At 41.1% G+C, this 26,595-nt stretch overlaps 1 protein-coding gene across 1 annotated transcript; it reads left to right on the top strand.

The window, feature by feature from the left end:
* On the top strand, positions 1-26,254 carry hecw2a (HECT, C2 and WW domain containing E3 ubiquitin protein ligase 2a). Its single transcript, XM_053439878.1, has 29 exons — positions 1-379; positions 3,122-3,229; positions 3,487-3,581; positions 6,102-6,168; positions 6,612-6,781; positions 6,892-7,031; positions 7,222-7,322; positions 7,414-8,258; positions 8,783-9,068; positions 9,215-9,307; positions 9,975-10,125; positions 10,530-10,630; positions 11,268-11,392; positions 12,118-12,303; positions 12,472-12,606; positions 15,162-15,264; positions 15,377-15,473; positions 15,678-15,761; positions 15,902-15,984; positions 18,557-18,677; positions 19,753-19,866; positions 20,403-20,555; positions 21,078-21,176; positions 22,231-22,360; positions 22,441-22,587; positions 23,795-23,909; positions 24,789-24,874; positions 25,216-25,328; positions 25,421-26,254. The coding sequence occupies exons 1-29, from the start codon at positions 1-3 to the stop codon at positions 25,530-25,532; spliced, it is 4,539 nt and encodes a 1,512-aa protein (XP_053295853.1). The 3' UTR covers positions 25,533-26,254.
* Positions 26,255-26,595: the final 341 nt, after the last annotated feature.

Here is a 26,595-nt window from a genome sequence, read left to right as displayed (position 1 = left end):
ATGCGCCCGTCCCTGGCAACAGCGGTCCTACCACCCAGGACCCGCTCCCACAATCCACCCAACCTGGCTGTGGGAGTTCGGGATCACCTGTCAGCTCCAAGAAGGCGCAGCCCCCACCTCCGGCACACCCTTAGCCCAGATAACCTGCGGACCCTGGCAGAGAGGGGTGGGGCTGCTGTTGATACTGCCTCTGTGATCAGCAGTCCTATAGGGCTTGCACGTGCCAACAGTGATACAGACCTGGTGACCTCCCAGAGTCGCTCCTCGCTTACAGCGTCCACTCTGGAGTATACGCTGAACCGGGGTCAGAACCTCGTAATATCCTGGGATATCAAGGAGGAAGTGGATGCTACCGACTGGATCGGGCTGTACCACATTGGTTTGCTGATTTTTTTTACCTATGTTGTTGCTAGTAGAGCTACTTTAATTCTTCTGGACAGGTCAAGGTTAAATCTTAAGTCTTGGTATATTTTACCTCTCACGTTTTTGAAGATAGGTTAAAGTTAATTCACTTGTCCTCATAAGCAAATGCAAGTCAAGAGGAAATACCTGAAAGCAGCTAATTTAAATGATATTTGAACAGTTTTCTTTCAAAATTGTGCCGTTAGTGTGAATTTTGGAACAGAAATCCTTGAGGAGTAGGTCCTACTTATAATAAATACTGTATGCGAGGCTATACCAGACCTGCAGTTAGCTGGACAATTATTTGTGGAATGTTTTGAGCATTGAGCATTCAATTTGCTTTAGCCACAAGTGACCAGATATCTTTTTTGTTTGGAAATGCCTTTTTCAGACAAAAACGTAGTCACATATAAGCAGCCTTACTCCCTAATATAGAGGCTTGTAATCGTCAATTTTGGGCCACAGCCGATTTTTCTGACAAGTGACACCTACTTCATGCTACATTTGGAGTCAAAGCAAAAATCACATTTTCAACACTCGACAACATCAACAAAACAACATCTAAGTTGCCGAGATGTCTGTTTGTTTATTTTAAGACCACCATTTTGGATTCTGAAACAAGCAAAACACATAAAAAAATGATTTGTTAATTTTTTTTAGCACAACAATTGTCAGTGATATTCACACTAGTCTGTTGTATGTGCTTTCCACCCAAATTATTTTTGCTGAAGTCTTTTGGAAACTTGCAGCCACTCAGGACCAGAGCGAACTTGACCCTACCTGTCCTCAAAGCGTAAAAGCTGATCCTGGTGTTTTATTATTGGAAGCTGAGAGTAGCCAGGTATAGTCTTGTGCAGAAGCTTCCATCTCTGAGTCAATACTGAAACAGGAGCGGTTGAGACTTTACACAGGACTGGAAGCTGAGTCAACATGTAACAGCTCTGCCTTGGTGTACGATAACACACACTCCATCACAAACCACACAGGTCTTAGTGGCAAGCAGGGTGGTCTCCAATAATAAATGCTAATCCTGCTTAGAGACAGGAATTTGACAGGGGGAAATACATTGACCTGTGTGCTGAAGAGGGCTATCAGTCTCAAACTGTCTTGCAGATCTGTCCATCAGGGTGAAAAGCAATACAGCAGTAACTGTGTTCCACTGGCACATTTGGTCTTAACAATCTATGAATTGTATGCCGACTTGCTTACTTAGTGAACAGCTGACATCACCTTACATTAGCACCTGTAACCCAAAGCAATCTCTTATTCAGCATTTTGTTTCTGATAGAAAAGAAAAGAAAAAAAAAACAGAAGCAGAAACTGAAATATTAAAGGGGCTTTCCATCCATTTTACACACAAAGGTCAGCTTATTTGTCAAGAGTATGACTTTATCTCTGCTATAAGGGGGTCTATCTAAAGTCTGTGAAACAATATCCATGATCACCTGGCTTATCTCAGGTTTTTCTTGAAACTAAAATAAACAGGATCCGTACCAGGAGCCCTGCCAGTAAACTGGAAGGAAATGTGGATTTTCACCTAGAAAGGAAGGTTCAAATGCTATTGGTTGGGTTATTGGAAATGTAGGCGGCAGTTTGTTTGGAGCATAACCCGTACTAGGGGTATTCATTGCTTCAGTTGTAAAGGACTGAATATCTAATTTCACACATAAAACACATACTGGAGACATCCTGCTGCCCTGATGTTAAAGGAAAATATTTTGAAATAGTAGCATCATTCTTTTTCAAGTCCATACATTTGCCTCCTATGGTGAGGTTATGGATGCTAAGGGAAAGCTGCAGCCTGTGAGCTGTTCAGGAAATCTATTGTGTTAATAATGGATTTCTGAAAACAATGACTTCCCGAGAGGTCATACAAACTCTGAGTACAACAAACAGCAGTGGTTTCTGGGCCCTGTGTTATTATGTTTACTATGATCATGGTAATTTTAGCTTGTTTACCAAATGATTAGTTATGTTTCTGACGACCACCAGGACTTAATTGATTTGGAGTAGTTTCCCTTGTAAATGGGATCCTATATGGGGGAGAGATAGTGTAAACTGCTGGTGCCCGGTGAAGGGTCAGGTCACTTCATATCGATCATAAGGCTGCCAGGACTTATTATCTGCTCCGGGGTCTTATACCCCAGAGGGGCTACTGCTTTCCTCGACTAAGCAGGCACTCAATGATAAGCGACCTGCCTTCCCCTCTGTCACTCCCCTTCACACACACACACACAGGCATGCTCATACTCATGCACACACACACACACACACACACACACACACACACACACACACACCCCACACACACAGTAACTGTCACAGTCCTGTATACCTTGAAACTTTCCACCAGTCAGCTGAGGTTGGTGCTTCATTAATCTGTGTGCGAAAGTGCTACGTACAGCGGAATTCCCCCTCCCTGTTTTAAACTGAGAGGAAGTTTGGTGTTTGTCCTTCTGCTCAGAGGTTGTAGGGAGGTTATTTTGGGAATAGATTCAGTGATTAAAGAAAGAGTGTGCAGACAAAACATGCTTAAAAAGCTGAACAGATGCAGCTTGGTTGCAGTTTTACATAGCAGCTTGGTTGCAGCTTGAGCAATGTTGTTTGATTTAACATTGTTTGGTTTGATATCAGGAGGGATGTCAACACAGCAAGAACATGGTTTGACTGAACCAAGAATCTGCACCTTGCAAAGCTAACTAATGTACTTTTTTTTCAGATGAAACCAATCCATCCAATGTGTGGGACTGTAAGAACAGAGGGGTGAATGGCACACAGAAAGGTCAGATTGTGTGGAGACTTGAGGCTGGGCCCTACTTCATTGAGCGTAAGTTATGGGTCTCAATGATAGGATTTATTCAATACAAAATATAAAAAAAATCACTTAATTCATATATTGTAAAACAAAAAAATCTCATGTTCACGTTCACAAGTTACAATCGGTCATCATTTAATCATCATTTAATTGAGTGTATTGAAAACCTGATTCCACAGTCCCCAGTGTAACAGAAATAAAGCCAACAATAAGAAGATCATTTTGGCAATGTTTCCATATCCCTTAACCCATTGCTGTTTCCTCTGCAGCAGAGACTAAGATCTGTTTTAAGTACTACCATGGAGTGAGTGGAGGCCTGCGAGCCACTACCCCCTGCATCACTGTGAAGAATCCAGCCATCCTGGTGAGTGAGTGTGTGTGTGTGTGTGTGTGCGTGTGTATATAAGAAAGAGAAAGAGTGATTAAGAAGGTTAGATGGGTTAGGTGCTGTAGAATCTGTTATCTCTTAGTCATGTACAGTCTCAAGCTTTAGCTCAAGTCACTTTTATACAGTTTCTGGTATATTTCCATTAAAAAGACCCTTCATTGTGCTGCCTCAGCTGTATCATTACGGGTAAAGTACTCTGCCTCACCAGATGTAGTCGTGGCTAAAAACCTGCCATTGGGCCCCTCTCCTCTGGCCCAATCTATTCCCCTTACAATTCTGGCCTGATACTATTCAAACTCTGAGAGCAACCTCTGTGCTGCCATCAACATACAAATGGTTTAGAAGCAATGGATGCTGCCATCACACAGTCAACAGACATTTGTTGCTATTTTTATTGTTTTGTTTTTAGTTATTTTTAGGTGTTTTTTTTCTTTTTAGTTGTTCCACATAGTGGTTTTTGGATTTTTCTAAACAGCGGGCCATAAAGGGGCCACAATTCACACATAGGAGCCAGTTATCTTTCTAATGTCCATGCATAATTCCTGACTTAGTAAGTTGTGTTTACTGCTAGCTCTACAGCTGAGAGCAAAGCCACACATTATTGAATAGATTTGGAATTTTTTTCCATGTTTAAGAAAAATAAAAATTCTTAAAGAATTGTCATATTTATTGTTTATTGTGTAGTTTTTTAAACACTACTAACAGGGGCACTTCAGAGGCCAGTTACATTTCAGCTGGGGCCAGTGCCCCCCTGGATCCACCCCTGAAGCCACAGGTTTTTCCCCGTACAACAGAATGAAAGTGTTTGCAGCCAGACCATTCTTCAGGACTGACAGCACTGTGGATATACCATAGGTCTACGTTTGTAAGACTATGGGGAAATTAGCATTTGTTGATTCAGACAGGCATTTTTCTATACCATGTTTCATATAGTCCAATTGATTGATTACAACATACTCATATATGACAGAATCAATCTCTGACAGGAGGCTGCCCATGTAAGCAATATAATTCTCTCTGTTGCAAACATCAATGAGCAGCGCATCCACCCTGCTCCAGTGCTGACAGTCTACGATAAATTTAATTTAAATTTAAGCTGTATTACATTCTTCTGTATTAGTGTTTATATTCATTTGAATTCACAAGGACTAACACAGGTGTGAGTTATATATCTTCCTAGGCATATACAGTTAGGTCCATAAATATTTGGACATTGACACAATTTTCATCATTTTGGCTCTGTACACCACCACATTGGATTTGAAATGAAACAATCAAGATGTGTTAATTGCATACTTTCAGCTTTAATTTGATGGTATTTACATCCGAATCAGGTGAACGGTGTAGGAATTACAACACATTTTATATGTGGCCCTCCCTTTTTAAGGGACCAAAAGTAATTGGACAAACTAACATAATCATAAATGTAATGTCACTTTTAATATTTGGTTGCAAATCCTTTGCAGTCAATGACAGCCTGAAGTCTGGAACCCATAGACATCACCAGACAATGGGTTTCGTCCCTGGTGATGCTCTGCCAGGCCTCTAATGCAACTGTCTTCAGTTCCTGCTTGTTCTTGGGGCGTTTTCCCTTCAGTTTTGTCTTCAGCAAGTGAAATGCATGCTCAATTGGATTCAGGTCAGGAGATTGACTTGGCCATTGCAGAACATTCCACTTCTTTGCCTTAAAAACTCTTTGGTTGCTTTCGCAGTATGCTTCGGGTCATTGTCCATCTGCACTGTGAAGCGCAGTCCAATGAGTTCTGAAGCATTTGGCTTAATATGAGCAGATAATATTTCCCGAAACACTTCAGAATTCATCCTACTGCTTTTGTCAGCAGTCACATCATCAATAGATACAAGGGAACCAGTTCCATTGGCAGCCATACATGCCCACGCCATAACACTACCTCTACCATGCTTCACTGATGAGATGGTATGCTTTGGATCCTGAGCAGTTCCTTCCCTTCTCCATACTCTTCTCTTCCCATCATTCTGGTACAAGTTGATTTTTGTCTCATCTGTCCATAGGACGTTGTTCCAGAACTGTACAGGCTCTTTTAAATGTCGTTTGGCAAACTCTAATCTGGTCTTCCTGTTTTTGAGGCTCACCAATGGTTTACATATTGTGGTGAACCCTCTGTATTTGCTCTGGTGAAGTCTTCTCTTGATTGTTGACTTTGACACAGAAACGCCTACCTCCTGGAGAGTGTTCTTGATCTGGCCAACTGTTGTGAAGGGGTTTTTCTTCACCAGGGAAATAATTATTCTGTCATCCACCACAGATGTTTTCCGTGGTCTTCCGGGGTCTTTTGGTGTTGCTGAGCTCACCAGTGCGTTCTTTCTTTTTAAGAATGTACCAAACAGTTGATTTTGGCCACACCTAAAGTTTTTGCTATCTCTCCGATAGGTTTGTTTTGATTTTTCAGCCTAATGATGGCTTGCTTCATTATTTTTCCTGTGCTGTGTTAAGTGAGACATGTTCTCTTCTCTCAGGTGGAGGGGCTGGCAGAGCAGGTGGGCATCGAACATCCTCGGAAACTGATCAGCTTCACATTGACAGGTGATTTGAAGTGCTAAGCAGTTTTTTGTGTTGGAACACATTTAGGCTGCAATTAAAAAGTGCGTATTTTAGTGGCACACCTCTCTTGTAATCATCCTCAAAACCGAACCAGAGTAAATCTGGTTTAAATAAATGTAAAAAAAAACATAGCCTGATTAATACAGATAAGACTATATAAGACTAATGAGTGATGTAGTCTTCTGGAATTTGTTTTCCTGAGAGTGAAGGAGTTAGTTTTCTAAAAGATTCAGTCAGTATCGCATTGAGTTTACGTGAACAGAACATCATTTTTCAAGTTGCTCACACAAACAGCTTTGCTCTGTTGGCCATCAAGTCAAGTTTTGTATCAAAACGCCAAGACGATAGTTAACACTCCGTCACTTTTTCACCTGAATATTTGAAACTGTGATTCTAAGACTGCTGTCTGAAATATTTTGTGGCAGATTTACGTGCCAGTGGTCTAAAGAAGGGCATGTTTTTTAATCCGGATCCATACCTGAAGATGTCCATCCACCCGGGGAAGAGGAGCGTCTTCCCCATCTTCAGTCATCATGGACAGGAACGACGATCAGCCATCATTGCTAACACCATCAACCCTCTCTGGCATGGAGAGGTGCTCTTACACGTCACTTTATTCAGTCAGGGGACACAGTCTTTTAAACAATATATTACCAACATATTATTTAGCATGTTCTGACCATATCTGTTTTTGCCTCTCTGCAGAAATACACATTTGTAGCTCTAATGACAGACATCCTGTATATTGAGGTAAAGGACAAGTTTGCAAAAAGCCGACCAATCATCAAACGCTTCCTCGGCCAGCTGACTATCCCTGTGCAGCGGCTAATTGAAAAGATACCTGGGTATGAATGGTCAAATATGAGTTCACAAACACACACACACACACACACACACACACACACACAAAAACACACACAAAAACAAACACACAGACACACGCATGCACAGAACATACTCCATAATCACTGACATAAAACCGTCCAGCTTCAGCAGGATCTACTACATGACTTAAATGTTGTTCTCTCTGTCCAGTGTCCAGCCTGTGAGTTTCTCTCTGTGTCGGCGCCTGCCCACTGAACATGTAAGTGGTCAGTTGCAATTCAAAGTGGAGCTCACCTCAACCGGGCCTGATGGTAATTCTGTCTTTAAACTATACTTTCATTTTTTACATAAAATGTAAATTATTTGTTTTCCTCAACATGCATCCTCTGCTGTCCACTCTAGGTGCTTCTCCTGAATCTATCATTGGCATTTCATCCTTAAACGGAGCACCAGGGACTCCATCGGATGACGAGGACCTGCCACATCACCTTCCAGGAGTGGTTTCTGTGGGACTATCACCTACTGGCTCCCAGGGTTCACATGGCATGTGGGAAGGTGGGGCCATGGCCTGCGCAGAAAAGGACCTGTCTTTTATGGGCGCTGCGGCTAGATTTGTGGGGCCTCAACGCCTGTCGGGCCATGCAATGCTCCAAAGATCATTCAGTGAGGGCCTTGATGCTATTGAGGCCCCTAAGGGTCCTGGTGAAAGACCCTTGGGTGCGGCCTCACCCAAACTGCGCTCTAGCTTCCCCACACACACACGGCTCAGTGCCATGATGCACATAGATTCAGACGAAGATGATGACAGGTCGGGGGCCAATGACATCATTCCAGTACCGCTCTCACCGCTACTGATGAATGGAGAAGCTTCAGATGTTGACGGGCCAGATGATGATGATGCGTTTCTGGAGTTCCAAGAGCCTGAGCAACTCGAGCCCTCCGTGCTTGAAGAGGAGCCTGACGGTGCAGATGCTGTGGTGGATGACTCAGCGCCTGAAGTGGAGGGAGAAACAGGTCTTGACTTGGGGGATGTTTTGGACCTAGATGTATTTTCTGAGGTAGAAGAGGGTCCATTCACAGAGGCTGTGTCCCATAATGCTTTTCCAGAGGGTGTAGAGATACTTGAGGAAGGAAGGATGCCTGGCGAGGAACCCTCATCAGAGATTGACACCTGCTCCATGGCAACAGCCCCACAGACAGTCTTCTCATCATCAGAGAGCTGTCCGGTCACACTGACCACAGCTGTGGTGAGTTCATCAAGCTCTTGAACAAATAACTGATGGCCACTATTGCTATTGAGAAGCAATGCATGCAAACATTGAGTATTTGTTGCCATCCCAGCAAACCCACACCAGCAGATATTTGTAAATAAGCCTTAGAAATTAATTTAATAAAGATTTAGTTTTGCATGTTTTATTTATTACCATTTTTATCATGTTGGGATATTGTAAATTGTGAATTTAATTGATGGATTGATTGATATTGTTGGGTTTTCTCAACTAAATAAGCAGCATATACTGTTGAGATCTAACAAACCTGCTCTGGCATTTTCATGCCTTTGAAATTTTGGCCTAGCCAGTATTTCAACATTTTAAATTATACTTGTTGTTGGCGTGATACCATTCCTCTAATTACCTGCTTTTGCTACATTTACTTGCTCATAACTGCCAACAAAAAAGAATAGGAAGTGAATAGCGTGGCAGCTATGTTGACACGTGTTTTTTTAATATAATATTATTTATGTATTTAAATTTTATGGGATATTTTGTAGGAAGCGGAGGAGGGAGCAGAGACAGCCATAGATCCAGGGGGACATGTTGTTTCCAGCAGCTCACCAATCCCGCAAGCTGTAGATGATGAAGGGGATGGGCGAGCTGATGTCACTGAGGCTGAAGGAGAAGCTCCGGCAGCCAGCGCGCCGGAGGAGGTTGAGGAACTCAGTGTAAGGAGGCTCAGCCTCCAGGCTGCAGGGGGCGTGGCTGAAGAACCGGAAGGGGAGGCGACAAAACCAAATGAGGAGGCGGGGTCTTTGGATTCAGCGCAAGATGGAGACGAAGGTACTCAGTTTGTTCACTTTTGTTGGCGAGATATTTGAATTGTGAGTCTTAAAATTTGATTGATTGATTGATTTAAAGAATGAACAGAACAACAGTGATCTTCAAAATATATTTCCCTCTGTCTTTTGTGTGCTGTCTATGTTCAGATGCCCATGTCAACGGCCATCCTGTACGTTCGCTCCCCTCTGTACGTCAGGACATCCACCGATACCAACGTGTGGACGAGCCTCTGCCCCCCAGTGAGTGTGTGTGTCTGTATGCACCATATTGGTTTACTACTTCATATGTGTATGTCATCTTTGTTACCATGTGTTGATGTGTCAGTGTTTGTATTTATATCAATGTGTCCATGTCGATGTTCTATGCAGTGAAATAAAACTACAAACCTTAGACTACAAATTAACTCCTGATGATGCAGAGAATAATTGACATAGCAGTTTGTCACTTTGTAATCAGACATGTCTGGAAAAAAAAAATGTACATGGACTTTTACAAACCTTTGTAGCCACACCAGCAGGGCTTTAGGGATGCTAACATCTGTCACTGACTTTGTTGAACCTCTGTCTCTGGACAGAAACAGTCTATCTTGATAAAAGCCTAAAATGTTTTAACATTGATGTTATCCAGGGAATGAATCCCAATAACTTTGGTGAGCTCTTAACTTTTTAATTAGTTATGTCAATAGATTTAAGTAAAATATTAAGACATTAATTTTCCCCATGTGGATGCAGTCTAAAGACGTAACTGAACGACACTGCCAGAATATAAAGTATTGATACATAGTGGAGTTTCAAATCCTTTGTCAGATGTTTATGTCATGTATATCATTCATTGTCTACTTGCATATCGTATATTCCCATGAGGCATTAAACATCTACTTTGTATGAATTAATAATTGCTCCTCAGACTGGGAGGCTCGTATCGACAGCCACGGGAGAATTTTCTTCGTGGACCATGTGAACAGGACCACCACATGGCAGCGTCCCACTGGACCTCCTGCCCCGCAGGGCCTGACACGCTCCAACTCCATTCAGCAGATGGAGCAACTCAACCGCAGGTAGGCTTCGACAAGAGCAATGTGATGTATCCAGCATAGATATTTGTATGGTCAGTGCTGTAATTTAGAAGTATATTCAATACTTTACTAAACTTCATGTTTACTTATCTTTACTTTAATGTGTTTTCAATCAAATTTCATTTTTATAGCCCATATTCACAATTCACATCTCACAGGCAAAGATCCATAGTCAAAACAAAATGCATGATTAAAAAATTGTCCCCTCAGAGATTTAGGCTTGTAAATTGATTGTTTTCACTTAATATAATCTCCATGTTCATGTTGAAATTAGGGAATCAGTAAATGTGTCTATTCTATTCTGTGTATTCTATTCATTCTATGTGTCTATTCTATGACTACCTTTTTTGCTGAGCACTATATTTTCACTCCCCTCTGAATGACAGATACCAGAGCATCAGGAGGACCATAACAAACAGTGATCGAACAGAGGAAAGCCCTGTTGAACCACCGCCTGAACCAGAAAGTGAACTGATGCCCATTTCTGGTTTGTGAAATTATAGCAATTATTTTACACTTAAAGGTTTCCGAAAAGTAGTATTCTGTTGGAAGATTTTTATATTAATTTTTGACTGGACTTGTCATGATTCTGCTCCACATCTCCAGATGACTTGTGTGAGTTAACTTTGTGATCAAGTTATTGGTGTGTGTGCTGCGTGAGAAACAAATGCTGCTTTCATGCATGCACTGCAACGGTGAACTTTAGTCGGAGTAGCTGTATGTGATGATGCAAATGTATGATCAGCTAAACTTGACATTGCAAACACATAAATACATTAGACATTAAACATTATGGCTTATTCAAGTTTCCTTTTGATAAGCCATATTCACAAATAACAATTTGGCTTAAAAAATCAACAAGGACTTAAGAAGGTGCAACATCCTATGCATAGATGACTAGCTAACATGAGGCAAAAACGCAAATGTGACGCATTAAATATATGAATTGGTGTATTCCAGTTGCAAAGCAGTTTTCAACTATGTGCTCAATTTCATACACTAACAATACACCAGCCAAATACCAGGTTTGGACTCAGTCTTGTTTATTTCGCTGGTACAAAATGCTAGTTGTGCTTAGCATACTGTCTGTTTCTGTTAACCTCTCCTTGTTGATTCTGTTGCAGAATACAGACGAGACAGTGCAGTCGCTCACGGCAGTGGTCGCACGCGCCTCTCTCTCCTGCTGCAGTCACCCAGCGCCAAGTTCCTGTGCAGCCCCGACTTCTTCACCGTGCTGCATTCAAACCCTGTCAGTTTAATATGCCTCTCCTCTTCTAGCACCTTTGACCATGCAGTTCTTTTACTCTGTGTGAGCTGTCTGCCTGCTCTTTTCCATTCAGTAGTTTGACCTGTTCAGCTTTGAACACTCCAAACAACTCAGAGCGTCCTTCATTGTAACTGCTCCCTGAATTAGCCACTCTATATTCAGAATCTAGTGCTGTAATTCAGTACTATAATAAAGCAGCACTGCACATTAGCACCATTGTTTACTACAGGTAATGAGTTAGAGTTGGTTATAAGTGATGATCAGTAAATGCAGTTATCAATGTTTTTGTAATTAATTGTTTATTAGATAATGAAATATTAGCGTTTCTTTAAGAGAATATAGAATTTCAGCTGAATCAAAATTCAATAACATCAGCATGAACTAAAGTCTCAAAGCAGATATTATTGTATTATAGCCTGATAAGGAAGAACAATTTATTATACAATTATAACAGTATTCAAGGAAAGTTACATATAACCGGTTGTACACTGACAGTACATATACTAGACTACACACATACTTTATGTACCACTTGTTCTAGAGTGTAGGTACCTAGCTGAGAGACTATCTCTGATTATGTATTTCATTCAAAAATGTTAATCATTAAGTAATTGGCTCCGTCTTGAGTTTTATGTGACTCCAAGCTATTCTGTAGTTTGTTTTCTGTCTCTTTCTAATGACCTCCCCCCTCTGCCGTCTCTCTCCAGAGTGCCTACCGCATGTTTACGAGCAACACCTGCCTGAAGCACATGATCAGTAAGGTGCGGCGGGACGCTCATTACTTTGAGCGCTACCAGCACAACCGCGACCTCGTCACCTTCCTCAACATGTTCTCCAACAAGCAGCTGGAGCTTCCCCGAGGGTGGGAGATGAAACATGACCAAACTGGGAAGGTGTGTGTTTGTGCGACAGACCCCAAAACTTTGACTCCTGACCTAAGATCACCTTAACCCTTTTTTTATAATCCTTATTTTCCGTGCACTGCATGTGAAGATACAATTTTGTGGACAAAGTGTAGCTTGTCCTTGCATAACAGTGGGTATTTGGACCTCAATCTCCAGGCCTTCTTTGTGGATCACAACTGTCGCTCCACGACCTTCATCGACCCACGGCTACCCCTCCAGAGTTCTCGCTCGACTGGGCTCCTGGCCCATCGCCAGCATCTGAGCCGCCAGCGCAGCCACAGTGCCGGGGAGGTGAGAGACTACCCAGCACTCGTCACCTGGTGTCAACTTAAGGCTCACACAACACTGCAATATTTATAGAGGCTGGTTTGAAGGAGAGAACTGCTTAGTTGCTTTTTAAATTCTGCTGGGATCCTGAGGTGAAGTCATCAGGCATAAAGTCAATGCTACTGGAAGTGCAGGAATAGAAAAAATCACCCAATTTTGTTTCATATTTCCCATTTTTACTACTTGGAATTTGGAATTCACACCGGCCTTTAGTAAAATCAAATCTTACAGAATTTCAAGACTTAAAATTCAAATTAATTTATAATAATCCAGGGATGTTTTCACTAGTTTGTGTCATATAAATTGTACAAATTGTTGTTTTCTTTACCCTAGAAAGAAAAATTTATATATAAACACAGTATTAACCTAGAGCGGGTTCTCTGTATGGTTGTCTCTAGGCCATGTTTTTACAGTAGCCCAGACTGGACAAACTAAACACGCTTTGAATTTTTATGTCAATTGAAGGTTACCACAGGTTCTCATTCATTTTTTGAAGGGGAGGTTGAGGTGAGGGGTGTTCAGCTGCAACATGCAAATTCACCACTAGATTCGACACACTGAGCCTTTAACCAGCAAATCCAGCTGCCTGTGACTTAGACCTTCTACGTATCTTACTCTATCAACTGGATGACTGAACCTTTTTCATATACTGCACACACTCTACTGCATATTAAATAATTGATTATTATTTTCATATCATAAGGAAGTGAAATGTACCACACCTCGTTCTGATAACTGCTCCTTGCTCGTTCGTAGTTATCTCTTCCAAAGCTATATGATGAAATCAAATCAAATGAAATCAATTAAAAGCTCAGGGATTAATTCGATTGGTCGTCCTCTAACCATAAGGTTTCCGGTTCGATCCAAGTCTTGCCCTTTCTACATGCCGAAGGGTTCTTGGACAAGATACTGAACCCCAGATTGCCCCTTCTCATAGAGAAAATGCTGCACATAGATGCACTGTATGACAGTGTGTGTTAATGGGTGAATGTAAAACTGGACTGTAAAGCGCTTTGAGTGGTCATCAAGACTAGAAAAGTGCTATATAAACACAGACTCATGTCTCTGTCAAATAAGTAGGGATATTAATAAGTAGTAATATCGCGTCTAAGCTCCCGAGCCAGACAGCACCCACTCACCAGTTTCATTTTTTTTTTTTTATAGTATGAATCAAAACAACAAACATAGATTCCAATTAATCAATATAAATCATCCCGGCACATAACCTCTTACCAAAAGCAGCTCAGCTCAGCTCTGTCTCAGTTTCTCACCATATTTCTCTTGTGTGTGTCTCTCAGTCTCTCTTCTCTCACTGCCACCTTTTAACCAGGGAGAATGATTAGCTTTTGCTCCCTGTTCACCCCTGGAACGTGCAAAATTATTGGGTTCTGGTTAAGCTAATAGATTTTGTATAATTGTCCTTCTAGTGAACCATTGCTTCTTGTTGCATTCAAGCCTGTGGGAAAATTTTGATGTCAAGAACAAATATTTTGTTTCTTGACATCAAACATCAAACTGTCGTCAAACAGTACAGATTTACATATAATTAAAAAATTTGCAGTTTACTTGACTCCGGACTCCGATTTCCTGACAAACATAGTCTATAAATTCTTTGAAGATGCTTTAGAATACTTTTTAACTGCCTTCTTAAATCTTAAACACTGAGCTGAACAATTGTATCTTGTAACTTTATGACTCTTTAAGCAAATTCAAATCACTGTAGATTTTGCTGGGTAGATTTTCATTCCATACTGGTATGAGCAAAACCACAGACACCTGATTAATAGTACGTTTATGTCAAAACCTATATGGGGCAATTAGGCAGTATATATTCAAGGAATTTGTGTTTTAAGGGACATAAAGGAGAATAAGGGAATTCAAACAGACCTCTGCAGCAGGTACGTCAGTAATTTGATGTCTGAGGGAAACATGTTTAAAATCTGTTGGACTTTAGGTTTTATCAGACACACAGAAACTAGAAAGGTCAAATCATGAGGAAGAGAGCAACTGACGGGGAAATAGCTAGACAACATCAGCCAATAAAAACGTAAGTAAGAGTGGTTAAAGAAAATATTACTGAAAATTTAAAAATTCCTCAGAAAACTATGTTACATACAGTACAGGAGCTCTGTGTTCACCACATCTCAAGACAGAAATAGCCACCTTACTTTTTCACACAATTGTACCTTTTCTTTTCTTGCCATATTCATGTTCGGCTCCATTTTCTAGTTGAGGAGTCACATGAGTGTCTGCTCTTCAACCAATATTCAGCATCACCTTGCTTACATTATCATAACTACCTGTTTAAATCTGTCATATTAGTATTTCCTCATTAAATTAATAATTGAAACATTTAACATCCACACAATAATTTGAATTAAGCATTAATCTCCTCCATAATATAAATTATTATTGTTGTTAAAGGGTGAGAATATGCTAAGCTAACAGGTGTCCAGCGTTTGATGGTCGGCGTCAGAACTAGGATGCGACCTGAACTGTAGTGCTTCCTTTTGTCACAGGTAGTAGACGACTCTCGCCAAACCAACCCGCCTGCCATGCCCCGCCCCTCCAGCACTTTCAGTGGCTCCAGTCGGAGTCAGTTCCCCGATGTGGTGCCTGTCGGTGAGTCTGGCAGAATCCCATGTACATGTGCATAGATGCAAGCAGAAAGTGTAAACCTGCAGCCACAAGACACAGTGCGCACATTCCTAATTGTCTTATCTTATTCCTCCAGCCTACAATGACAAGATAGTGGCATTTCTACGGCAAACCAACATCTTGGAGATACTGCAGGAAAGGCAACCCGAGCTCACCAGGAACCACTCGCTCAAGTATGTTGAAATCTCTCTTGTTCTCTCTTCTGCTCAGTGTTTTCTCTCTTTCATTGCTTCCGTTTTTGTATTCTCCCCTTCCAGCCTTGTTCCCCTCCAGCACCTCCATTATCATCATCATCAGTCAACCTCAACACACAGTTAACCCTAATGGATTGACCAGTTTACCCATTGACAAGTTTGTGTGTGTTTGTGTGTGTGCAGGGAGAAGGTCCAGTTTATTCGCAGTGAGGGCGTCAGTGGGTTGGCTCGTCTCTCTAGTGACGCTGACCTCGTCATGCTGCTGAGGTGAGTCCTCTGCATGGGTGTGGTTGTGAGGGGGTGATTCTTGCTCACTTGGCAACATTATAATCAGTAATAACCCCAACACTTCCAATACAAGTCGTAACTCTCCGTTTTTTCCACCTATGCTTTCCTGCTGTCTCCAGCCTGTTTGAGGAGGAGGTGATGTCATATGTGCCGCCGTTACTTCACCCAGGTTACTGCATCTCCTCTCCTCAGAGCTCCCCTGGTAAGTCTCTGTCTCACTCTGTCTGCACCAGGCAGTCTGACTGCTGCAGCTTTATTGGCATGAGACTCTAACTCTCATCTTTATTAGATTCTTACTTGTTATGAGATTCCATGAGATTTGGTTTGCATTGTCTGATTAAATACAAGAAGCAATTCCATAGTACCATCATACTGTAAGACACAGAGCTTGATGTCTGGCTAAAATAAAACATGAGACCTGAATGTGCAACCACACAAGTAATCACACACCCTTCCCTTCCTACCCACCTACCCTCTTCATAAAGACAGTTCATACAGCACATTGTCCACACTTAGCTCTGCCCTGTATTTTCAAATGAATATAGATATTTCTGAAATATCACAACACACTCATTTCATAATTACCTGAGATATTTGTAGAAAAAATATCATATTGAAATGTACAGATGTACATATTAATAACCTCTTCATATGTGTTATCTGACCAGTGCTAGAAAACAACTGTATATAGTTGTTCTGAATGGTCTCTCTTGAAGTGAAAAGCTTGCAATCTACGATGACTATATTTGTCTCAGTGGAAATTTGGACATAAAGTCATAGCGAGCATAAAAATACATACACTCATGATCAAAATCTTAAGACCAGTTAAAAAATTGCATGAATCTGCATTTTGCACTGTTGAATCTTAGGAAGGTTCTAAGTAGAGTTTCAAAATGCAAAAAGAAGAAATGGGAACAAGAGCCCAAAAGTTGTGAGCAGGCAATTTATTGAAAACAACAATTTAACTGAAGTAGGCTGTTCATCAGCTGATCAAAAGTTTAAGACCACAGCTCAAAAAAAAACAAAAAACTCCTAAAACAGAAATTAAAGTGTCAAAAACTGACTCAGTAATGAGTAGCTCCACCATTATTGTTGATCACTTCAAAAATTCGTTTTGGCATGCTTGATGCAAGTGTTTCCAAAAGGCTAGTGCGAATGTTGCGCCAAGTGGTGAAGATGGCTTCACGAAGGGCATCCACTGTCTGGAACTGAAGTCCATTTTTGTAAACATCCCTTGCCATCCATCCCCAAATGTTCTCAATTGGATTAAGATCAGGGGAACACGCAGGATGGTCCAAAAGAGTGATGTTATTCTCCTGGAAAAAAGTCTTGGTCAGACGGGCATTGTGAATTGGATTGTTGTCCTGCTGAAAAACCCAGTCGTTACCACACAGACGAGGGCCCTCAGTCATGAGGGATGCCCGCTGCAACATCTCCACATAGCCAGCTGCTGTTTGAAGCCCCTGCACAACCTGGAGCTCCATTGTTCCATGAAGGAAAAAGCACCCCAGATCATGATGGCGCCCCCTCCACTGTGCCGCGTAGAAAACATCTCAGGTGGCATCTCCTTGTCATGCCAATAACGTTGGAAGCCATCAGGACCATCAAGGTTAAATTTGTTCTCGTCAGAGAATAAAACTTTCTTCCACCTTTGAATGTCCCATGTTTGGTGCTCCCTTGTAAAGTCTGAACGGGCAATTTTGTGGCGTTGACGGAGACGTGGCCTTTGTAGACGTTTCTTGTTTTTGAAGCCCTTCCTTCGCAGATACCGTCTGATGGTTATTGGGCTGCAGTCAGCACACGTAATGGCCTTAATTTGGGACGAGGATCGTCCCGTGTCTTGACGGACAGCCATTCGTATCCTCCGGCTCAGCGCCGGTGAGATTTTTTTGGGTCTACCACTTGATTTTTTTGTTCCATAACCCTGAGGATCTTTTAAGAAATGCAAAATGACTGTCTTACTGCGTCCAACCTCAGCAGCGATGGCACGTTGTGAGAGGCCTTGTTTATGCAGTTCAACAATCCTTCCACATTCAAAGAAGGTGAGCTTTTTTGCCTTTGCCATCAAGAGATCTTCACAGTGTGATTACTAGACAGGAAATGAATGTAATTCAAATTTTTGCACAGATTTTGGCTTTTAAAGGCTGTGGTCTTAAACTTTTGATCAGCTGATGAACAGCCTATTTGAGTTAAATTGTTGTTTTCAATAAATTGCCTGCTCACAACTTTTGGTCTCTTGTTCCCATTTCTTCTTTTTGCATTTTGAAGCTCTACTTAGAAGGGATGCTGGTGCATACAGTGTGACTCAGATGCACTAAATAATTATTAGAGAGCTGCTCACATTCTTCCTTCTCGCCATCTGACCATTCACTGATACATGCTTCTATTCTTCAGCTCATCAGTCCCAGCTCATCTATTACAGATTACAGACATTTAGATACAGTAGCAGAGATGCAGCTGTGAGCTGAAAAACAGGTTCTGTCTGTGTGTTTCTTTGAATAGTATGAAACAAAATACTAATCCAGGATTAGCCTGCATTTTGTAGGCTATTTCAGATTCTTAGACTCCTCACCCATCAGGATTTAGCCTTTTTCCAATTGAGATCATTACATTATTTTATCTCCCTCTCCTTATATCGCTGCCCCCTTTTTCTTTTCTGTTTTGCCTATTGCTTGATGATTACTGTACATTTACTCCCCCATCTCTCTTTTTTTTTTCCGTGTCTGTCGTTCGGTTTGCTAACGTTCCCTCTCTCTCTCTTGTTTATATCTCAGGCACTCAGCGAGCCAATGCTCGTGCTCCTGCTCCCTATAAGCGAGATTTTGAGGCTAAACTGAGAAACTTCTATCGAAAGCTGGAGACCAAAGGTTACGGCCAAGGACCAGGAAAAGTCAAGTATGTTTAAAATAATAAAAATAGCAATAATTCTTATGGCTGGTTCATTAACGTTTCTTCATTTACTGTTTTGAGCGAATGGAAACACAAAGAGTTATGTGTTTTCAGTGGTGGGTTGGAGAGCAGGAGATCTCGAGTGCTGACATCTCTGTCTCATCATCCTTGACTGTCACATGACTGCATTCAAAACCAGGGGGACTGTGGCAAACGTCGGTGCCACGGGGCTCTTATTAACTCAAAACAAAACTCTAAACCTAAAGTACCGCACTTTCTGCAGGTTTCTTGGCTCCGCTCTGCTCAGTTTCTGTGTCCGTGACTCTCAGTCCTCTGTGAGTCTCTTGTTTCTCAGTTCTGAGCCTCCTTGAGGTTTTAAACCTGAGGATCAATCAGCTAACAGGTCTAACCTGCGCTGATTGATCCTCCGGTGTAGGTGAAGGCACTCTCCCAGCCCCCTCACCTCCACAGGGACATTAGTTTCTTTGAAGGGAAGCATTTTTTTTCATGTCACATAGACCAGTGTTTAGATATATTTTGAATATTTTAGAAAGCTAAGCTTAACAGTTTTAAAAGATGAGTGTAAATATTTCATATTTTTATTGTTGTCAACAAATCACAGGAAATGATCCAAGGGAACAATGACATGACATAGAGCTCCTTTTTGACCACAAACTATTAAAAAAACATCAGTGAATTACACTGTCGCTTCACTTACACACACACACAAACACACACACATACACACACCAACTGATTGCCTGAAATACTGACTAGAGCACCAAATCTGCACTTAAAAATAGTCCCTAACAATAGGACTATAAATACTTACAGTACTCAACTATTTAAGGAAATTGCACGTCAAAAAAAAAATATACATTTTAAAACTATATATTTTTGATTTGTTTAAAAACATTAGATGTTTGTCATTTTATGGGCTTTAATGTTAATACACATGAATATAATAAACATACTCTTAACTTTAAACCCAAACCTGAAATAATATCAATTTTACTGTAAAGTAAAAACTGGGCTGCATATAATACTGTGTGTCTTCTTCTGTGTGTGTGTCCACTCCCAGGCTGATCATACGGAGAGACCACCTTCTGGAGGACGCCTTTAACCAAGTCATGTGCTACTCCCGTAAAGACCTTCAGAGGAGTAAACTCTACGTCAGCTTTGTAGGGGAGGATGGGTGAGGATGACTTTTTTCCCCAGTTCATTTCCTTATCATGGTGTAGACAGTGCAGGTGTGAAATGTGTGTTTTTCTCCATCTGTTATTGATCCAACTGAGCATTCAATCTTAACTTGAGCTTCACATCTTATCATTCCACAAACCTTGATAACATCACAGTAATTCCACCATCTTGTGGTGTAGTAGCAACTGGTGCAAGTGGGTGGGACAAATAACCTCTTAATACAGATGATTGACAGCATGTATACTGTGATTTTATTGGTGGTGGAATGAGTAATAATATGTGCTTTGTTGTCATCGTATAATCTTGTAGCCTTTTATGGTTGCAAAGACCGAGGAGCAGATGGTTGTGGGGGTGTATCTTTGCTGAAACAAACACCAGTTGTCCAGATTTTGCTTTGACTATTTTCGTCGAAAGCTAAATCGTGTAGATAAATCGTACACTGTCCCTTGCAGTTGCTGAAGAATATTCACTGCTTCCCTTCTCCTACTGACGTGTATTTACTGTACATGTGTTATGATTCTTGTTTTGCAGACTAGACTATAGTGGGCCCTCCAGAGAGTTTTTCTTCTTGGTGTCCAGAGAACTGTTCAACCCGTACTACGGCCTGTTTGAATATTCGGCCAATGACACATACACAGTGCAGATCAGCCCCATGTCGGCCTTTGTGGACAACCACCACGAGTGGTGAGGATTTCCTATGTTTGCTCTGTCGCTACAGTATCAGTCTGCCTGTCTGTCTATCCATCACATGTTTGTTGAAGCTACACTTGCTGCTATGCTGACTGTAAAGTGTTCATTTTAGCTGCTCTGACTGCTGTTGTGTTCCGATCCCAAAATAGAAGCAATTCTGCGGAAATTTGGATCAGCAGTCCATGGCTCACCAGTCAATTTTTGCCTTAGTGACAGTGGTTGGATGGACAGATGGATTGATAAAAGATGGGATAGATGGATGATCAGACTGATAAATGGATGGACAGAAAACTACACTGGAAAATTATAATGCCTAGACTGGATGAAGAAGATTACAGATGTGGGTATTTAAGGCTGTCACATCATGGAAGAAACAAGTACATATTAGCCAACCAACGTCCGTCCATATGAATCAGCAGAAGTAAAAGAGTCAACCTACTGCTACTCAAAGCAGGCTTCATTTCCTGATCTGGTGCTGGCTCATGAACTCTCCTGTGTTTCCTGTGCCGGGTCTAGGTTCCGCTTCAGTGGGCGAATCCTGGGGCTGGCCCTCGTCCACCAGTACCTGCTGGATGCCTTCTTTACCCGACCCTTCTACAAGGGGCTTCTTCGCATGTACGTCCCTCTGCCTACTTCTCTCTGTATTTTCTGGTCCTTTATAACTTGCAGGGCACCAACATTTCCAATTAGATCCCCTCCCAATGTCTCCAGTAATGGTTTGGGTTAGATGACAGATGTTTCTCTAATAATAAGGCTTCTCCACCTCATCTACAAAAAATGGATCCTCTCTTTACTACACCATCACAGTGCAGATAAGCATTTATCAAACATATATAAATGTATTTAAATACTAATTAATTTCCAAAAATCTATACATGATATCTACTTTAAATAATATACAATTGAAATATATGTAAATGTAAATAAATATAAGGACTATATATATATATATAGAGTGTATTATTTACGCTATATATAGTGTTTTATTTACTCTATTAATTACTCGAATTTGATTATTTATTTAAATATGTTTGTATATATATACACACACACATACGCATCCATGTATTTATATATTTAAACTCTAACTAACTAACTGTCTCCATAGCAACAGTATAAGTTCCGCTTATATCATCCAAAGCATGATGGCAAAGGTTTCACTCATCACACACATTTGCTGTGTGTTGGAAATCTGTGGACATAAAGATAATTTCCAATCATTTTAATTTCAGTTATAACATGTGACAAAGGAATATAGGTCTGTTAATAAAATAAATGTGTGTCAACACAAAAATGCAAAATATATTGGGAATATCTTGTGTGCAAAGTGTGCACGTCTCTCGATAAAACGTCAATTTATTATAAACATTTTCAAATTAGAATGATGTGTACTGCCCTCTACTTTAATTTACAATCTGTGTCGCAGCAAACATTTATCGCAGAGTTGCACTCAATTTATTATCCGGAAATGTAATAAATTTGTACAAACGTATTTCCTGTCATGAATCACGTGATGTTATACTTTACTTGCACTTGAGGTACATCTGTTATACATCAGGTAATTGACCTTCAACCTCACTTCTTACAGTCAGCCATGGTTTATGAGTATGGCAGTCAATACGTTTCTGACCCTGCTGTAAACTCTGTGTATCTGTCTGTGCTCGTGCAGCCCATGTGAACTGAGTGACTTGGAGTTCCTGGATGAGGAGTTTCACCAGAGTCTTCAGTGGATGAAGGACAACGACATCGAAGACATGCTGGACCTCACTTTCACCGTCAATGAAGAGGTTTTTGGACAGGTAATGGAGTGATTGTTTAATTTCTTAATGAAATTAAATCTGCAGTTGAATCTAATGTTTCCATGCCTGTGATTATTCAGATTACGGAGAGAGAGCTGAAGCCGGGAGGGGCTGGTATCCCTGTGTCCGAGAAGAACAAGAAAGAGTACATCGAGCGAATGGTCAAGTGGCGTATAGAGAGAGGAGTGGCTCAGCAGACGGAGAGCCTGGTTCGAGGTTTCTACGAGGTAGAGCACATTTTATTTTGTCAGAGTTTAGAGATGTTACTGAGGTCATGAGGCTGTCTTAGTTGTGAAACAGGTAGGATTCATAGCACATTAGAGGGACTGTTGATTGAGCACTTAAGTTGCTGAGAATTAAAGAGCACATTTTTATTCAATGTATCTATAAAAATGTTTTTGTTGTTAAATGGATTCTGAGGATGGTTTGAAATATCATGGTTCTCAAACTCTCCAGCACCAGAAGAGCTGCTACCTTGGTCTGATTTGTCTAATTCAGTGGGAGGGTCAGTGATGATCCCATAACGTTTCAAAGTTGTTATTTTTTGCTGTTCTTATAATAAGTATTTCATTAAACATCAACATTAGAAACTAGTTTTAAGGTAACGTGATGCTTAAGTTTTTCAACATGTGATGTGATGGTACAATCATATGAATAATTCTAGGATGTGGCTACCAGAAACACACACGTATCTCAACTACACTGTGACATTAGAGTTACTTGAGGTTACTCTTGTAACCTCGTGCTAACTTTTGCCGGTTGACCTCCTTTTCACCAGGGAGATGTAGGAGGGTAGAAATTAAGCATATAAATTAAAATAGAGGGCTTAGTTTACTCAACTGTTTCATGTCTGTTATGATTCTAGTCAAAAAGTACTCTATTTTACAACAGACTGAATGTTTAGATATTGTGCACTGCTCAGTTTGGATGTGAATGTAAGCGCATGCCTACAGTGGTCTGTTCAAACTCTGAAAAACAAAAATGTGTGTATGTATTTGTGCTAGAGAGGTTGGCATTACAGTGTAGGAGAATAGATGTGAGCTCTGATAGCCCCACAGTGGGACATGCTGTGAAAGCCCAGCCTGACAGAATGAACCAAGTGTGGACGGTAATGTGGACTGATGTTTAGATTGTAGAACAAACTCCAAAATCCCTTGTGTTGACAGATTACTGGGTCTTTGTGGGCTACATGTGTGCCAGTGTTACTTTGTAGGCTCTGGTTTACTCAACAAATCTAATTTACTGTCAACAAACTGATGGAAACTTTTCACCAGCAATGATTGTCCCCTTGCCAACTGTCTCTCCGTGTGAGGACTGGGATAAATTATCCTCCTTTTGTTTATCCACGTGCTCATCAACTTGCATGTGTGTGTGTGTGTGTGTGTGTGTGTGTGTGTGTGTGTGTGTGTGTGTGTGTGTGTGTGTGTGTGTAAGGTGGTGGATGTGCGACTGGTGTCAGTGTTTGATGCCAGGGAGTTGGAGCTGGTGATTGCAGGCACTGCAGAGATCGACCTGGCGGACTGGAGGAACAACACTGAGTATAGAGGAGGTATGTTAATCTAAAGATCAGTGTGCTGACATCAACATGGGAAACTAGTGAATTCACCAGCATAACATGGCCCTTGTGCTGATGAATTCATTTACAGCTTGAATCTGCAAATGTGACAACTGAACCTGTATTATGTATACTAAATCCATAGTACTATGTTTTTTTTAAACTAAACCGATTTCAATCGATAAGTTTTTTTTTTTCTCGAAGTTTTTCTATTTCAGTTCTCAACTAGATTCAAACCTGCCGTTTTCCTGACATCTATTATTATTTAAGAAAATATAAAATTATTAAAAGATGCACATAACTGTCTGATCCACGGTCATCCTCCACCAATGTGCCACTGAAATTCAGTGTTTACTTACTCTTACAATAATTGTAACATTATATTTCCCTTACTCATTAGTATTTTGGATCATTTGGATCCTTGATTTCAATAGATCATTTGATAATAATAATATTCAATCATTGTATCAGACTCTGCTGTGATGCACTGAGCACCTGAAGCTTTGTTGGCAATTTTACTATCGTTGTACATATCCTGTACAGTGCTCAGATGCAAGCGCCAGTGGCCGAAGCATTTACAAGAGATCACATTAAAGGGCTTTTTAAAGGTTTGGCCAATACATTTGAAAAGCCGCCAGCAGCGGGAAGAGAACTCAAGCTGACAGTCAGCCATGGCTCAGTGTGAGACTCTTTTAATAGAGGAATCGACTGAGACGGACAAAGCAGCCCAGCCCATTAAAGATTAAACAGCAGAGCCCATTCAAACAGCAAAGCCGAGAAATAGTGAGGTAGGAGAGAGGAGATGAGCAAGGGACGGAGATCTTATTTGTTATTCATCTGACTCATGCACCATCATCATTTACCTCCCCCCAGGTTACCATGACAACCACATAGTGATTCGCTGGTTCTGGGCTGCTGTGGAGAGATTCAACAATGAGCAGAGGCTCAGGCTGCTGCAGGTAGGGCACGTGGATGAGCGCATGTACACAGACTGCCCCCGTGTGGAGGCCCGATGCCCTGCAGATACTGCAGAGATGTGTCCATCGCACACCACTCACTGTGAAACCTTCATATCACAACGGCCGAGCTGATAACGTGCTGGAGAAATAATTCAAGATGTTAGAGTGACTTTTGCTATCAAAAAGGAGTTTACAATTTTTTGGTTTTCAGTGAAATAATTTTCTGTTGAATATATAGAACTAAAATGATTAATTCATATCATATTTAAGACATGAATAACCACATTTGTTAGGCTGCTGTTTTCATATTGATCTGACTTATGTGTCTTTCGTGTCTCTAGTTTGTGACAGGCACTTCCAGTATTCCCTACGAGGGTTTCGCCTCCCTACGGGGGAGCAATGGACCTCGCAGATTCTGTGTCGAGAAGTGGGGAAAAATCACCTCCTTACCCAGGTAGAGCTACTGTTTAATAAGATAAACTAGTAAGTAAGTAATAGAATGAATATGATTCATGTAAAACACAACGTTTTTGTGTGTCTCCACAGGGCTCACACTTGCTTTAATCGTTTGGACCTCCCACCTTACCCGTCCTTCTCCATGCTCTACGAGAAGCTGGTCACTGCTGTAGAGGAAACGAGCACGTTCGGTTTGGAATAACCTCAACACAGCTCACATCCAGGTGTAACTTAAGACAGAGAAGCACCTGGACATCTCTGGAAGGACATGGAAAATAAAACTAATATCCTCAAATGGCAACTACCCACCCATGGATAACGCTGCAGTTTTTATACAACTGATTTTTCGTCACTCAGTACACAGGATTCATTCGAATTCTCCGCCTCTCTCTTACATTTTTGACAGCGACCCATCACTTGGAAGAAAGACGGAGAATTGGAAAACAGAGCGAAAAGCCGTACAGGGCAGTTTCTTGTTGTCATGGTAACCTTTGTTCATTAAGCCACGTGTGTGCTTTATCTCTTCAGTTAATGGCCTTGGTTACTGGATTTTTTAGCATCTCCCCTTCTCCTCCTCCTCTTTCTCCCCCTGCAGCTCAGAGACAGCTGCTCGAAAGCTACAACGCTCCCTTCTCCCTCCCTGGACCTCTAAACTGTGTCCTCCTGCACTGAGGCTGCAGTGTCATAAACTATAACACCTATAACACCCACCCACACACTCACACACATACAAAAACATGAGATATTTTGTTATTATTGAAGTGCAAACCAGTGTTTCTCCCAAGATTTTTTATCAGCTTGGAAAATATGACCTTCTCGACTTTTAAATGGATGTTCAATGGAGCAGGACAAACACTGGTGTGCACAAATACACAATCACACACACAAGGAAATAAACAAATACAAAGAAGTTGACAAAACCGAGACTGACAGTACCTGTTAACTGTTTTGATTATTTCATAAGCATCAGTAATAAATGTATGGACAGTGTCAGGACTGTTACCTTCACTACAGTAACATCAGAGCTCTTATTTGAGCAAGAGAGGTTAGGAAACATCAGACGTAGCCTTGTTTCTGGAAACAGTCAACAAGGACACCCAGTATCACACACATACAATACTATAGCATTATCCTTGCACCCTCCAGTTTATTTTCTTACAGTGTCACAGATGTACTCACTCCAGATACATGTACCGACACACTCCAGTCAGATTGAAATGCAGGGTTCCTGTCTTTCAAACTCTTCCACACATTTATCATGAGCG

This window comes from Pleuronectes platessa, chromosome 14 (assembly GCF_947347685.1).
Source record: "Pleuronectes platessa chromosome 14, fPlePla1.1, whole genome shotgun sequence".
NCBI lineage: Eukaryota > Metazoa > Chordata > Actinopteri > Pleuronectiformes > Pleuronectidae > Pleuronectes > Pleuronectes platessa.
The sequence above is the reverse complement of the archived record's forward strand: the minus strand, read 5'-3'. Positions and strand labels throughout refer to the sequence as shown.